The sequence below is a fragment of the Arachis duranensis genome, chromosome 1 (assembly GCF_000817695.3).
Source record: "Arachis duranensis cultivar V14167 chromosome 1, aradu.V14167.gnm2.J7QH, whole genome shotgun sequence".
In the NCBI taxonomy this organism is placed as follows: Eukaryota; Viridiplantae; Streptophyta; class Magnoliopsida; order Fabales; family Fabaceae; genus Arachis; species Arachis duranensis.
Genome location: NC_029772.3, coordinates 95563598 through 95577857, shown reverse-complemented (window position 1 = coordinate 95577857; position 14260 = coordinate 95563598). Strand labels below are relative to the sequence as shown.

The 14260-nt window shown below is 32.6% G+C and overlaps 1 protein-coding gene across 1 annotated transcript in view; it reads left to right on the top strand.

Annotated features, from left to right (window-relative positions):
- Positions 1 to 7071: 7071 nt before the first annotated feature.
- LOC107464346 (protein ALWAYS EARLY 3-like) overlaps positions 7072 to 14260 on the top strand; it is an 11270-nt gene continuing 4081 nt past the window's right edge. The window contains 15 exon segments of the mRNA XM_021126234.2: positions 7072 to 7277; positions 8568 to 8668; positions 8785 to 8919; positions 9119 to 9217; positions 9442 to 9504; positions 9916 to 9993; positions 10223 to 10409; positions 10625 to 10875; positions 10962 to 11340; positions 11574 to 11651; positions 12188 to 12390; positions 12505 to 12555; positions 12873 to 13201; positions 13203 to 13376; positions 13603 to 13885. Coding sequence (XP_020981893.1) covers positions 7091 to 7277; positions 8568 to 8668; positions 8785 to 8919; positions 9119 to 9217; positions 9442 to 9504; positions 9916 to 9993; positions 10223 to 10409; positions 10625 to 10875; positions 10962 to 11340; positions 11574 to 11651; positions 12188 to 12390; positions 12505 to 12555; positions 12873 to 13201; positions 13203 to 13376; positions 13603 to 13885 — 2598 coding nt within the window. The 5' untranslated portion in view covers positions 7072 to 7090.

The following is a 14260-nucleotide window of genomic DNA, read 5'->3' as shown; positions in this document are numbered from 1 at the left end:
TAAAACATGACAATATGTAAATTGGTGGTATATATGACTTCACTATCTCTTTAGAATAATACCTATCTTTTTCTATTAGATAACAAGCACTTTTTACATTCTTGTGTCCTTTTGAAAACATAAATTTTTTTAGAAATAAAATAAAAAAAATCATATTTCCCCAAATACCAATTTTGAATTTTAATTCCCCAAATACGTTTTTTTTAGAGCAAGTTCGTTGCGAACTCCCTTTAAGTTTTTTGAAATTCCCATTTTTTATCCATTTTAATCCATTATCATCATTTTCAAATATTATATAGATCTACAAAGAAAAAATTTATTTATATTTTTAAATTTTTTTTAAGTTAAATATTCCGGTGTACCTGTGTATTTCTGGAGACTATGATAATGGTTGCCATTGTTAAATATGACTTTTTTTTAATTTATAATTTGTGTACTCCTATATACTATTTGTAGATCTATATACTATTTGGAGATGATGATAATGGATTAAAATGGATTAAAAATACAAATTTCAAAAAACTTAAAGGGAGTTCGCCGGGGGTAAGACGAACTCAATAATTTTTAGAATTTCATCGGGGTGCGACGAACTTGCTCTAAACAAAAAATCATATTTGGGAAATTAAAATTCAAAAATGGTGTTTGGGGAAATATAAATTTTTTTTATTTTATTTCTGAAAAAAAATCCTTTGAAAACCTTATATTTAATTGAGTTGAATGTGACTTTCTTAAAACGGTTGACAAGGGAATGTAGATCCAAATATTATTTTATTCTGTGTAACTATGTGAGAAATATTCAACTCAGCTGCTAGAGAGGTTCTAATCAGCATTCGAGTGTTATTACTGAAAAACGGGGCCAATTTATTAAGATTAACTCTTTACCCACTGAAACTCTCATAAGATTCCAAAAATTTATAATAGAGACATAACTATTTTCCGAGATTTTGCCAAATAGAATAGAATCATCGGCGAATAGAAAGTGATTTATAATTTGACATCTTCTGTTTATCTGGATTTCTCGAATGAGACTGTTTTGCTCTACTTTGTGTAGCAAGAAGGAAAGTCTTTCTGCACATAATAAAAAAAAAAAAGAATAGAGGGTCACCTTGACAGATACTTCTATTTGGTTAAAAAAAAACCATAAAATTAACCTTCCATAATAACAGAGCAAGAAACAGTTTTCAGCAATTCACGAATCCAGTCAATGAATCTCGATTTAAAGCCCAACTTCTCCATAATAAACCATAGAAAATGCCACTCCACCCTGTCGTAGGCTTTACTCATATTAAGCTTGAGTGCCATTTCGTATTCCAAGCTTCACTTTTTTGTTTAAGGTAGTGCATACATTTGTGTGCTATAAGAATGTTATCAAAAATAAGTCTACTTTTCAAAAATGCACTTTGAGTATAGCTAATTACCTTGTTCATACACTCTTGGAGTCTATAGACCAGCAACTTCGAAATAATTTTGTAGACAACAGAGGACAAACTGATGGACCTTATTTGAATCATATCGCTCGCATCTGAGACCTTTGGCATTAGATAGATATTGGTGTGGTTAAAACTTTTTAAAATTCTACCTCCAACAAAAAAAATTTTCACAGCCCGAAACATGTCTTTTCCCACTATATTTAAGTAGAATTGGAAGAATTTAGCCACCATATCATCCTCTCATGATGCACTCTGAGGGATGAATACTAAAAGTAGCTCGTTTTACCTCCTTCATAGAAACATGTCTTCTGAGCCTATGGTTCATGTTAGTTGTAACCTTAGGTTCGAAGTATGTGAAAAAATGCTCAAGATCCGCCTGATTGGAAGATGTGAAAATACTCTTAAAGTAGTCTTCAGCTACCTTAGCAATATCATCATTGGTTATTGCCATATCCCCATTATCTCTCTGCAGATGCCATATTTTATTTCTTCTTGCTCTAGATTTAAATTTTCGATGGAAGAAGTTTGTATTTTAATCTCCTTTCTTCAGTCATTTAATTATAGATTTGTCTTTCCAATAAAATTTCTCGTGCAAATATATTTTTTTCAAGCCGTTGTTCAAGTTCAAGTAATTTAATGTATCCACTCCCATGATGTCCGATGTTCATTTTTGTTCTATGAGATTAATAAATTCTACGATCTCATTTTTAGAATTAGTAGGGCTGTTTTTTTTGCTAGAGAACCAGTGTCTAACCAATTTAAGCTTCTGAAATAATCTGAACATTACTGAACCTTTTATATCCGAGTTTCAAAACTCGCTGATAAAATTGCGAATTTGTTCTTCACCACACCAGCGGGATTGAAACTTGAATCTCCTCTTTGATCTCTTCGATTAGTAGTTAGTGTCCAAAAGGAGAGGGCATGATTAGAACTTGTCTCTGATAGTCTAAAGACTGTGGGTTAAGAGTATAATTGAGACCAAGATTTATCAACAAGTACTCTGTCAAGTCTTTTCCGAATTAGTTCATCATCCCTGCGTCTGTTAAATATTTTATATTTAATTCTATCCTTACAGCAGAAGTAGGAACCTTACCTTCTTGGGGTTGGCAAAGTATTCTTGAAAGGATGTGAGTTGTAGAGAAAGGCATTAGTTGAAAAGCAAGTTATGGTGATATCCGAATCTTCAGTGAACCATGGCTCCTTCCTCTTTACCTCTTCACTATCCCATCATCTGCGACACTACTATCAGATAGTTACCATTTGTTATGAGTAAAAGACTTGCTTTTGTCAAATAAATAGTGGAATCAAGCATTAATTTTCACATCTTTTTTCTCCAAAAATTACTCAACGAATCCTCTCCATAACTCCGAGAGAAGGTGAAGACACAATTCAGTGGGTGATGAATAGAGTAAAAATATATGATGTTGCATTAGGGTACATGTTTGCTTACCAATTTTACCATACTTCCATTGAATTTTATCTGAACTTCATGTAACAGAGGCCAATTTAGAGCCATTTATGGAAGTTGAAAATTCCTCACAAGATTTTGCTCTTTGCGTGAAAAATTCTCCATGGTAAGCTTCCTGTTTTATTTCCCATCCATCAACGGTTCACATCCACTCCGCTAATTTGTCCAATCTACAAGTCAACACCAGAATCACTCATGCACTGTTTATTTTTTTGTGGAGACGCTAATCTAGTGTAGAAGAAGAGTCATTTTACTTACCTCATTCCAAATCCTAGATGTTCCTTGTTCTTCAATTGGTGGAGGGATTCAATATTACAAATTAGACTTCAGGAAACAAGCTCTCATAGAGCTCAATTGATTTTGATTATAGCTTGAAATATTTGGAAGGAGAGATGTCGACGAGCCTTCAAGCATGTCGAAGAGCCTCCAAAAAAAGTGCTAGCAACATTGTTTAAGTTTAACCAGAAACTATTTATTTTGTCTTATATATAATATCCTAAATTATTTTATTTACTTTTTTATGTTATTTTCTTCTTACAATTTTACTTGTTCATAAATATTTAAAATTTTTTTTTGTTTTTGTCCTGACTTCTGCATATTATATTTATTTCTCTATTAAATAAAATATCACCAATAATTAAAAAAAAAATAGATCACAGGGAGGGTCACTTAATTCAAAGATTTTGTTAACGTAGCTTTGACACTCGTTCACATTATAAATATAAACTTTCTTATTTAAAAGAATAACCAGTACATTTAAGGTTATTAAAAACTTAATGTTTCTTAATAAACATTTTTTTCATATTATAACCTTTAAAGTGTCTTAAGAATAGCTACGACCAAAACCCTAATTCAAATAGAAGACATATAACTTTATGAGTATTTAATTTATCAAGTGACTGGATTTAGTGATAAATTTCTTGTTTAGGATATTGCCAGCTATAACTTATAATTCAAGGAACATGTAATCTTAGCGGTCATAGTATGTTACATAATTTAAGCAAATTATACCCCCCAAAAAAATAAAATGTTGCCGTGCAATGATATCATGCAGAGTTCCATGAAAAACAGAGGAGTGAAAAATCAACTTGTGCTAGGTATATATCAAATTAATTATTAAAATAGAATATATATTACAATATAAAATATATATTTATAAAATTTAATGATTAATTTTGATGCGTAAAATTTTTTTTGTTTCAAAAATTGTATGCTTTGAATTAAGAAATTAATTTAGAGAGTAATACTAGCTAGGAGCAACCGTAGTCCGTAGGCATTCCAGTATTTTCGAATCATATTTTATAAAATGATATTTATTTACTCTTTATTGTTTTTTCTACTTTATTAATGTTTTTTGGAAATGAAAAGATATACTTATTTTATGAAACATAAAGCTTATTTCATAAAATATTTAAAAAAATGACTCTTACATACAGTCTTACCAGTTGATAAATGACAGCTGGCCATTCTACTTCATCGTCCCACTTGCTTTTCCATGAAGATTTTTTTAACTTGTACTCAAATCGAAAGGCAAGATTATTAAATCAGATTACATGAAATTTAAAAATAAAATTAAATAATTCTAATTCAAATTATAACAAATTATGTAATTCAAATTGAAACTGATCCACAATCACTTCTATAACTCATTGGCCACTTCTATCTTAATTTTTTCTTCGTTTTTTGTTGTTTTGAAATAATAAAAAAAGACAATTAAAAAAATAAAATATATAATTTATTTGTTTTTATTTTGTCTAAAAAAATTTNAAAGTATATTTAATATAAATAAAAACTTTTAAAATAAAATAAAATTTTAAAATATTTTTAAAATTTTTAACAAACTAAAAAAAATCTTTGCCCAAAAGAAAAAGAGAATGAAACAGAAAGCCAGTTGGAGTTGCAGTAATGCTAGTGTGAAGTCTGAAAGGCAAGTGGGTCGCACGCACCACTGAGGCGCGTGAAGTGACTCCTGCGACAGGGATTGTTAACGTCAGCTGCTGACAATTGGCAATAGCGTGTGTGGAATCAACGGCTCAGATTAGATCTTAGACTATCCAACGGCCCATTTGCATTTTAAAATGTCGGCTAGATATTTTTTGCCCGTGCCTATACTGGACTGCAATTTTTCTTTCTTAAATAAGTTTTATTCTTTATAAATTAATCAATTTTTAATTTTTATTTTCTAATTTGGTAAAATTTAAAAAATTTCTGTTTCTTTTAATTTCTGCTGTCAATTTATTTCTTAAGTGCTATTCATAATGTAAGAAAATAACGTCATATTAACATTCATCATGTCAAATTTTATTCGACAAAAAAATACATTTTTATTTATAAAAATTTTAGAATGTTAAAAAATTTATTCATGAATAAATTAAATAAATTATATACTTATGAAAAAAAATTATTATTTTTATTCATAAAAATTCAAAATGTAAATAAATATACACAACATGAATAAATTAATATTTGAATAGTTTTGTTATATAAAAATCATCTTTAGTAGATATAAAACTAATTTCGTTTAAATTTATCAGCGTTTTAAATTAAAATTTTATAATTTAAAATAGTAATGTACTCCCAAAACTAAAATATTTTCTCCCATTTTATTCTGTTGCAATTATTTGTAAAAGGAAGCATATATTTGTCATAAAATTGTTATAAACTGATAGATAGACGAGCTGTTTCATGCCTTTGAATTTTGTTGCACCTTTGAATCAGTTATACACTTATACTCCCTTCGGATGTAGTAAATGTTACCAATTTTATTTGTTTGTCTATTTTATTATCTTGTTTCTTACATGATAATGCTATTATATTACCACTTCTCCATATGTGTAGAATTAAGTTAAATTTCAAGAAGGAACGAAAAATTAATTTTACAATGAGAAAACTGAAATAAAGTTTTAGGTGAAACAAAAACCACTAAAAATACCATGCCCATGCATTTACGTCAAATGAAAGAAACAATAGTCCAACAAGAGCACTTAACACCCCAATTTATAGTTGAGATTGGGCTTACAACAGTTACAGGCCCAAACCAATGAAAAAAAAAGAATCTCACACAGTCACACTTCTCTTGGGCTCTTGGCGAAAAAATCCCACCTTTGACTAACTAATTGGATAGGTGACTTGTTTGGCTAAACAAATTTCTGAGAGTTCCAATTTAGTTTTGTGTGTAATGAATTATTGAGTAACGACAAACTCTTAAATAAAATTTATAATGGATTAATTCTTAACCTATGAAATTAAAAATACCATATAAAAAAAATCCCACACTTAGATAAAAAGAAAGACAATGATACATTTTTCACCAAATGTACAATATAATTGATCAATTATAAAAAGAGGAGTACTAGGAGCTAACAACTTTTGTGATTTGTAATCATCAAATAGTCATCAATAATATTTTTAATGGTATGAAATTTCATCTAATAATATAGGATTATTCATTTTTTTTTGCTGATTACATGCTAGACATAATTGAATAAAGTTGCTAGCCTCCAAATTTTTTTTTTTACAAAAATTTGTATGCAAATATCTTTAAGTGAAGTTTATATCTAAGACAAATTTAACTAAATCATAAATCATCATATAATAATTCTCAACTATCAATTTTACATAAGGACAAACTGAGTCTTCACCTTGAACATTGCATGCGCGTGTGATTCAATTTGAACGCTGCTATATTCTCTGCTATAGCTATAGAACTGCTTCTGTATATCAAATTCTAACGCAAATCTTAACTCTATACCCTGTATATAGAAGATTTTTGGGATGCATTGATGTGCTATAACAATAACCAATGCTCATTTGTGCGTTAAACCAATCCCAACCCCAATAACCCAGTACAATAGTACCAGATTTATCTTCAATCAACTTTTGATGGTGACCATACAAATATTAAACAACTGAATTCTTTAAAACTTCATATAAACATAAACCACCAGTAGTATTAATTATACAATTGTTAAAAGTACACAACATTAACTAATTCATTTAAATAATCGTCAATACGTTGCAAATTGAAATGGAAAAAAAAAAAACATTGTTAGTTTTTGAAAATTTAAATTCAGTTTCACTTCACAACACTTAACTCAGTTTAAAGCGTGTGAAGGGAAAGAAAGAAAGAAAGGAAACAAAAGTAGATATAAATAAAAAAAATTGGCACCAATTATTTTAAAGTTTCGCGGTTATGCCCTCGATTTCATTTTGTTCACAACACCAACAACTACAACTACTACTTGCTTCTTCATCTCTTGTTTCTATTATATGCTTTCTCTGTCACTCTCGACTTCATCTTCTTCTTAAAGATTCCAATCAGATCCCTCCACAGAATCACTGTTACGCCTTCAATTCGCAATTTCAGTTCTCTACGATCGGTGAGCTTCAATTCCTTTTCCTCTCTTCTCGCTCATTCTATTGCCGCAAAACGACAATTGTTTTTCCTTCTGCTTAAATTCCCAATTTCAATTGTGCGTTACTTTTTTCCTTTTTTGAATTGTGGTTGCTAATTAGAGACCGCGGATCAGAGTGGGTTGATTCGGCAAAAGTAGTTGAATTCTTTGTTTGGTTTTGATTTTTTTTTTTCATGAGCTAACCTGAAATGCTGGATGGGTTGGGTCTTATCTTAGGGGCAAGTGAATTAACTGGATCAATTAATTCTCAAGGTTTCTACAATTTCGGTTATGGGTTCTGAGTTTATTCCCCGCACATGCACTTGATTTTCCCTTTTGTGTTTTTTTTTTCTATCTACTTGTTAGTTTCTTATCTTAGCTGCCAAACTTTAACTGAGCTGAAAATTGTTTCCTTTGCTTCTAGTTGGGGCTATTTCTAACTGTGATTTCTTATTCTTTCGTTTATGTTTAGTACTGAACTGGGATTCTTAGTTTCAAATGGATTTTATGTTTGTTGGCGGGATGATCGAGGAATGAGTAAGAAACTGTGTTCTCGTTCTTCAGAGAGGGGAAATGGGTTTGGGTCTGTGAGATTAGATTGCATACTGTGAAAGTTTCTAAATGTGATGCTGTCTTGCTTCCTTGGAAGAATCTTTCTCTTCAGCGCATGTTTGTAGTTTATTTAACTGACAAGGAGCAACTTCTATGGCTGCATCTGGGTGCCTGTAACTTGGTTTCTGGGTTATCGATGGGATACAAAATAATGAAACAAGTTCATGAAAATTAACTAAGAAAAAGGAGTGATAACAAAGTTGAGTTTGCAATGCAATCGCTTATAGGCTATTAGCCTTTGTGGTAAAAAGGTTTCAAACTTGCAATGCAATCAAAAAATTAAGAGCTGTTTATATTTGCTTCTTCTTTTGGAATTTGAAAAATCTCTATAAAAGACCAGCTTGATGCAATTTGGGCTAAGGGCCTGTCGTCCATTGTTACTATGTGGGTAGATTTTCCAGTTCCCACAAGGGCAAGGAGCTTGAACTTTCTTATTCATTATTTTTGCTAAATACTTGTATCTCAGGTTTTGTTTTTATCCAACTGCATAGTAAGACTATATTTCTGTCCAACTTATTTGTCGTTGTACAATCTGCTGCCCTCTAACATAGTGTATATAGGGAGAAAAATGTTGTGTTTGTTGTGATGCTGAAGATGGTATTGTCAAATGTGCATCATATATTCAATCACAAATGGACTTCAGGGCTGTAAGCTGATTTTCAGGGTGTATCTTCTGGATTTTGTTCCTCATCCATGTTGTATTTAGGGAGAAACGAGATTCCATTTCAGTATTTGGTCATCTAGAGCAAACTTTAGAGCCTCAAGTATGGAAGCTTTACATTGTGAAGATTTTGCTGAGATCTTTGTCAAGTTACTTCATTAGACCTAGTTTCTTTTGAAAATGATTTTCTAACTCTGATGCCCTTCTGCTTATTTTCAGATTATGGCCCCTTCCAAAAAATCCAGAAGTGTAAATAAGAGGTTTCCTAATGTTCGTGAAGCTGCTTTGAGTAAAGATAAAAATGCAGAAAATGCTAGCAAGAATAAGCAGAAGGCAAGTCCTGGCACTCAGAAGGTGAATGTTTCATAACTTCTTTGCAAATAACTTCTTTTCTTACACATGTATGCAATTAAAAGAAGGGAAAGAATTTTTCCCATTACTTAATGTTCATTTTGTCCCTTTGACCAAAATTCAAAAAGATTGGTGCAATTGGTTGGTCAATATGAATTTTATTTTCATATTTATAATTGTTTCAAATTTTGATGATATGCAGAAGAGAAAATTGGCTGACATGTTAGGGCCACAATGGAGCAAGGAGGAACTTGAGCATTTCTATGAAGCTTACCGTAAATATGGAAAAGACTGGAAGAAGGTTAGTTATATTTTTTAGTCCTACATAATGGCTAAAAGTTAACTCTCATCATCAGGTTTTTTATCTACTATGAATGACCATGTATCTAGAAAACACTGTTGCTTAAAACTCCATGGGAAGTTGGAGGATCGAGGCTGTTTTGTGAATCTTTGATGCATGACAACTTCCCTGTGCATTGTTATTAGTGAAAATATCCTTCAGTGACAGTTATACCATGTTTGCAGGTTTCTCTTGCAGTACGTAATAGATCCGTGGAAATGGTAGAAGCTTTGTACACAATGAACAGGGTAAATGCTGCATAAGTTTGAACATCGCAATTACTTTATTCATATTACTGAGTTGGATACTCCATTTATTCACTATTCATGAAGAAAAAAAATTCTAAAACATGTGTAGAGGTCTTAAAGTGATTTTAGCAATTTTGTATTCTTATACTTTTAAATACCACCTTTGTAAGCCATTAGGAGTGATCTAGTACTCTAGTGGTAACAGGGTTAGCTAGTATACATGAAGCGAGGGATTCAAACCTCATTGCCATGGATGACCAAAAATATACTACTTATGGTGTTGTTTTTGTATGATCTGGTATACACCATGATTGTTTTCATTTTGTTAAGGGTTACATTTCTAGTAGAATGGATATTAGTAAGAGTGGCCTATTGTTCGTAAAACATGTTATTCTTTGGATTTATTTTTAGGCATACTTATCTCTTCCAGAGGGCACTGCTTCTGTTGTTGGACTGATAGCAATGATGACGGATCATTATAGTGTACTGGTAAGAATAAATTTAAACTTTTGGCACATTTTCTTTAACATTTACACTGGCATTCCTATTTTTGCTACATTACCGTCCAATTGCAAGTTGTTTTCCCGTCCAACTGTGATATTAAAGATTCCCCTCCTGTTACATTCTTTTGGTTTGAATTAGTATTACAATTTGTAACAGAACCAACTTATGGAAATTTAGTTATAAGAAATGAAAATATGTGTAATTTCATTGTCAGGGAGGAAGTGACAGTGAAAAGGAGAGCAATGAAGATGCAGAAGTATCTAAAAGGTCTCAAAAACGTTTGCGAAGAAAACAAATGAATGACCATAAAACATTAGAGGGACCCTTTTCAGATCATTCTCAATCACAATCTGTTGCATCAGGTGATGGTTGCTTGTCGCTGTTGAAGACTAGGAATTCTGGTGGGTTAATATGTCAAGCACATGCCAATGTTATTTCCTCTTTATTGTATTTTAATTTACATGTGTTTCCTTTAAAAAAAAACTCATTAATTGTTGCATTAAGGGATTATTGTTACTTATCTTTGGAATTTTTTTTTTAGAAAAAAATATATCTAGATTTCTCTTGAATAAAATCTGTAATGATCTTACCATTTTATTTTCTGAGATCGTTTCAGGGCTTACTCCTCATGCTGTCAGAAAACGGACTCCTCGAGTACCTATTTCACATTCCATTGGTAAAGATAATGCAGAGAAGTTATTTTCATCTGCCAGACAGGGGCGCAAACAAATGGTTGATACTAATGATGTTACTCATAAGATTGCATTAGCATTGGCCGAGGCTTCACAAAGAGGTGGCTCCTCAAAAATTTCTGCGTCTCCAAACAAGAGAGCAGCGCCATCACCTAGTAAGAAAAGTGGGAAGAAGGTAACAAGTTACTCCTATGACGACTTAAGTGGTCTTTTGTTATTTCTCTCAGAAAACTTAGTCTAGGTAGTTATGGTTGTCCACAGGTTAAATCAGAAATAGCTGGATCCAAGTTTTGCAGTTCTGATTTGGATGGGGGTAGTTCTGAATTGAGTTTAGGAAGCACAGAAGGAGACAATGGAGATTATAATAGAAAAACAGTTAATTGGACAAGTAGGGAAAACACTGGAAAAGGAAGGAGTCGAGAAAAGAGAGTAAAACACACTGGGAACAATTTAGAACCTGAGGAAAGTTTAAACATGCATTTGGATGAGATAAAGGAAGCCTCAAGTGGGACAGATGATGGTAAAAATCTGAATTTTATCAAATCAAATTTTAGCACTGATTTTGCAAATGCAAAGAATCCAAGTCCCTCTTCTTACAAGGGTTCAAAGAAGAGAAGTAAAAAACTACAGGTTGAGAAAGGTAGAAAGTTAACTCTCTTCATCTAATTAATAATTTGTATTGTTTCCTACTTTATAACCAAGGGGGTTTTTGTTTCAAATTTGAAAAAGAAAAATGATTTACGACTTAAGTATTTAGCATATCCTTTTCTTTTTTCCTTTTACCATTTCATGGACTTCAACTTTGTAAAATGAAGTACAGAAGTTACTAAGTTACTAATGCATCCATATCCCTTTCCCACTTCTCTTTTGTAGATGAAGCTTCGGCTTTTGATGCTCTGAAAACTTTGGCTGATCTGTCTTTGATGATGCCTGTTACGAATGCTGACAGTGGTAAGACATCTTAAGATTTCTGACATTTTAATCTAATTCCATTTATAATTTTCCTTCTCCCATAAGTCATTCGGAACAAACAATTAACTTGCATTGACATGAAACTGGTTATATACCCCAGTCCTGATCCTCCCTTCTGATGCACAATTCTCGGGGTTTCCAATAACCTTGCCCGATATTAAATGGTCTCTCTAGCCATTTGGTTTGATTTCCAGACATTAGATACCAATTTAAATTTGAAAAGACTTCTTTTCATGGGAGTTCACAAATAAAGATCTCATCTGCCACCAGAAGAGTCTTGCAAACAAAGATTTTCTGACACGTTACTGATTACAGTAACTAGTTTTCTCTCATCCTGCTTGCTATTTTTCGAACCAACTATCCTATCATTTTAATTCAAGACCACTTCTGGCTTTTCAGCAACCAATCTCTTCCCATGAGAAATTTCTCTCAGAATGTATCATCCATGCTCAACTGTTGGTCTGTTGAAATATATGGCATAAAATCTTTTCATGTTCTATTATTTTTGGCCTCAGAGTCATCAGCACAGGTCAGAGAAGGAAACCATGATGTTGAGGAGTCTAAAGTGAAAATGCATAAGGCAACTAAGATTGAAAGAACTGCTTCAAGTGCATTAGGCAAGATCTTCTCTGACGGAGCTGCTATTCCTGAAGGGGAGGGTGTGAACCAGCTTAATGCAGGAATCAGGAAAAGGAAACAGAAATCTTTTAGCCTAAACGTGTGAACTTAATTTCCGGAATTCAGTTTCAAAATTTATGGTTTATGACTTTCTCTGTATTTTGTGTATGTTTATATATATGGTATGCACTAAGAAGTAACTTGTTTGATGCAGAATGATGAAACACATACTGATTCTCACCTCAGTGGCTCCCAGAAAATCAAGGTACATATATATATTTTTTGGGTGATTAACCAAGGTACATAGTTATTAGATAATATTATACCATTGTCAAGACTTTGCCCAAATGCTTAAGATGTTAGGTGAGTGGTTTTATTACATCTTAAAAGTCTCTCATATTTCACACACTGTATTCTACACACATGTATTCTAGTTGCTTACTTTTCCGTTTTGCTTCTGAAGTTTTCATTTCTGTATTTCATTTTGTATAAATCTATGAAATTTCCTTGATCTCCCAAAACTGTCCTCTCTACCATTTTCATGTATCTACTTATCATACCCGAACATTATCTTCATTATAGGATACTGATGAGGTCAAGAAATCAATGGTTAAAGGTAAGCGATCATCTGTTTCTACAACATATCCAAGACAACCAAAGGTAGTTAAATCCCCGGGAAAGATGTCTTCAAGTGGTAATGACAAAAGAGAAGGGGATGATTCAACTTCATCTCCCATAAAGGTTTCATCTGCTAACCAAGTCGGTCAAGTAAACAAAGGAAGGCCTAGAAGAAAAATGGGAAAACCAAAACCAATGGCAGAAGGAGATCCAGTGGTGTCTGGAAATATTTTCAGTAGTCAGCATAATAAATCCTGTGCTTCGGTCCAGAATAGTTCCTCTAGTCCCAAGGTAGCTTATTAACTGCCTGTCTTCACATCAAGCACGGAGATGGTGCACTTTTGAATGGTTTTATAGTGCCATCGATTACCCATGGTTTTCAAAGAGGGAGTTCGTGGAGTACTTGGACCATGTTGGACTGGGTCATGTTCCTAGATTGACTCGTATCGAGTGGGGAGTCATTAGAAGGTATTTGATATGAAATGCTTACATTTAATTCTTCCAATGCATCATGACAATGTCGAGATTGACAATATATTACAGCATCTATATCCAAGTGGCCAAGATTTCAATGTGTGTGCTACTGCTACATCAACCTTCTCACATGATGAGGCATAATTGGGATATAAAACCATTCATTTGGGTTAATTTTGTTTCTGGAAATGTACTTAATCATCATGCTACTTTTATGCAGTTCCCTTGGCAAACCGCGGAGATTTTCAGAGCAATTTTTGATAGAAGAAAAACAGAAGCTTAATCAATACCGAGAATCTGTTAGATCACATTATGCTGAAGTTCTTGCTGGTACCAAGGAAGGCCTTCCTACTGATTTGGCTCGGCCATTAATTGTTGGCCAGCGAGTTATTGCTATTCATCCGAAGACAAGAGAGATTCATAATGGAAGTATACTAACTGTTGACCATTGTCGGTGTCTGGTTCAGTTTGACCAGCGTGAACTCGGGGCTGAATTTGTTATGGTATGTTTTCTTCTTTTTGATGGTAGAAGCCTTGTGCATCAGACTGCCTTTATTCTTATTGTTATTATTAAAATCCATGATTATATTATCATGGATGGGCATTTTGTTGCATTGGATAAGGTGTTTAAAAGATGCTTCTGTAAATAGCCAAGAGCCAAAGATGTGAAATTGATTGCTCACAGTAGATCCAGTTATATGGCATGTATGAAAGATGTGATTGGAGATCAAACTTAATTAGACTCTTGATTTGACTGTAGGATCACATGATATTCTAGTCACCAGATAGCAAACGATCCAATACATATGCAAAATCTTTTTGGCTTAAGATTGTTATAGAGTCTAATTCTATTGTGTGTGTGTGTTTTGGGGGGGGGG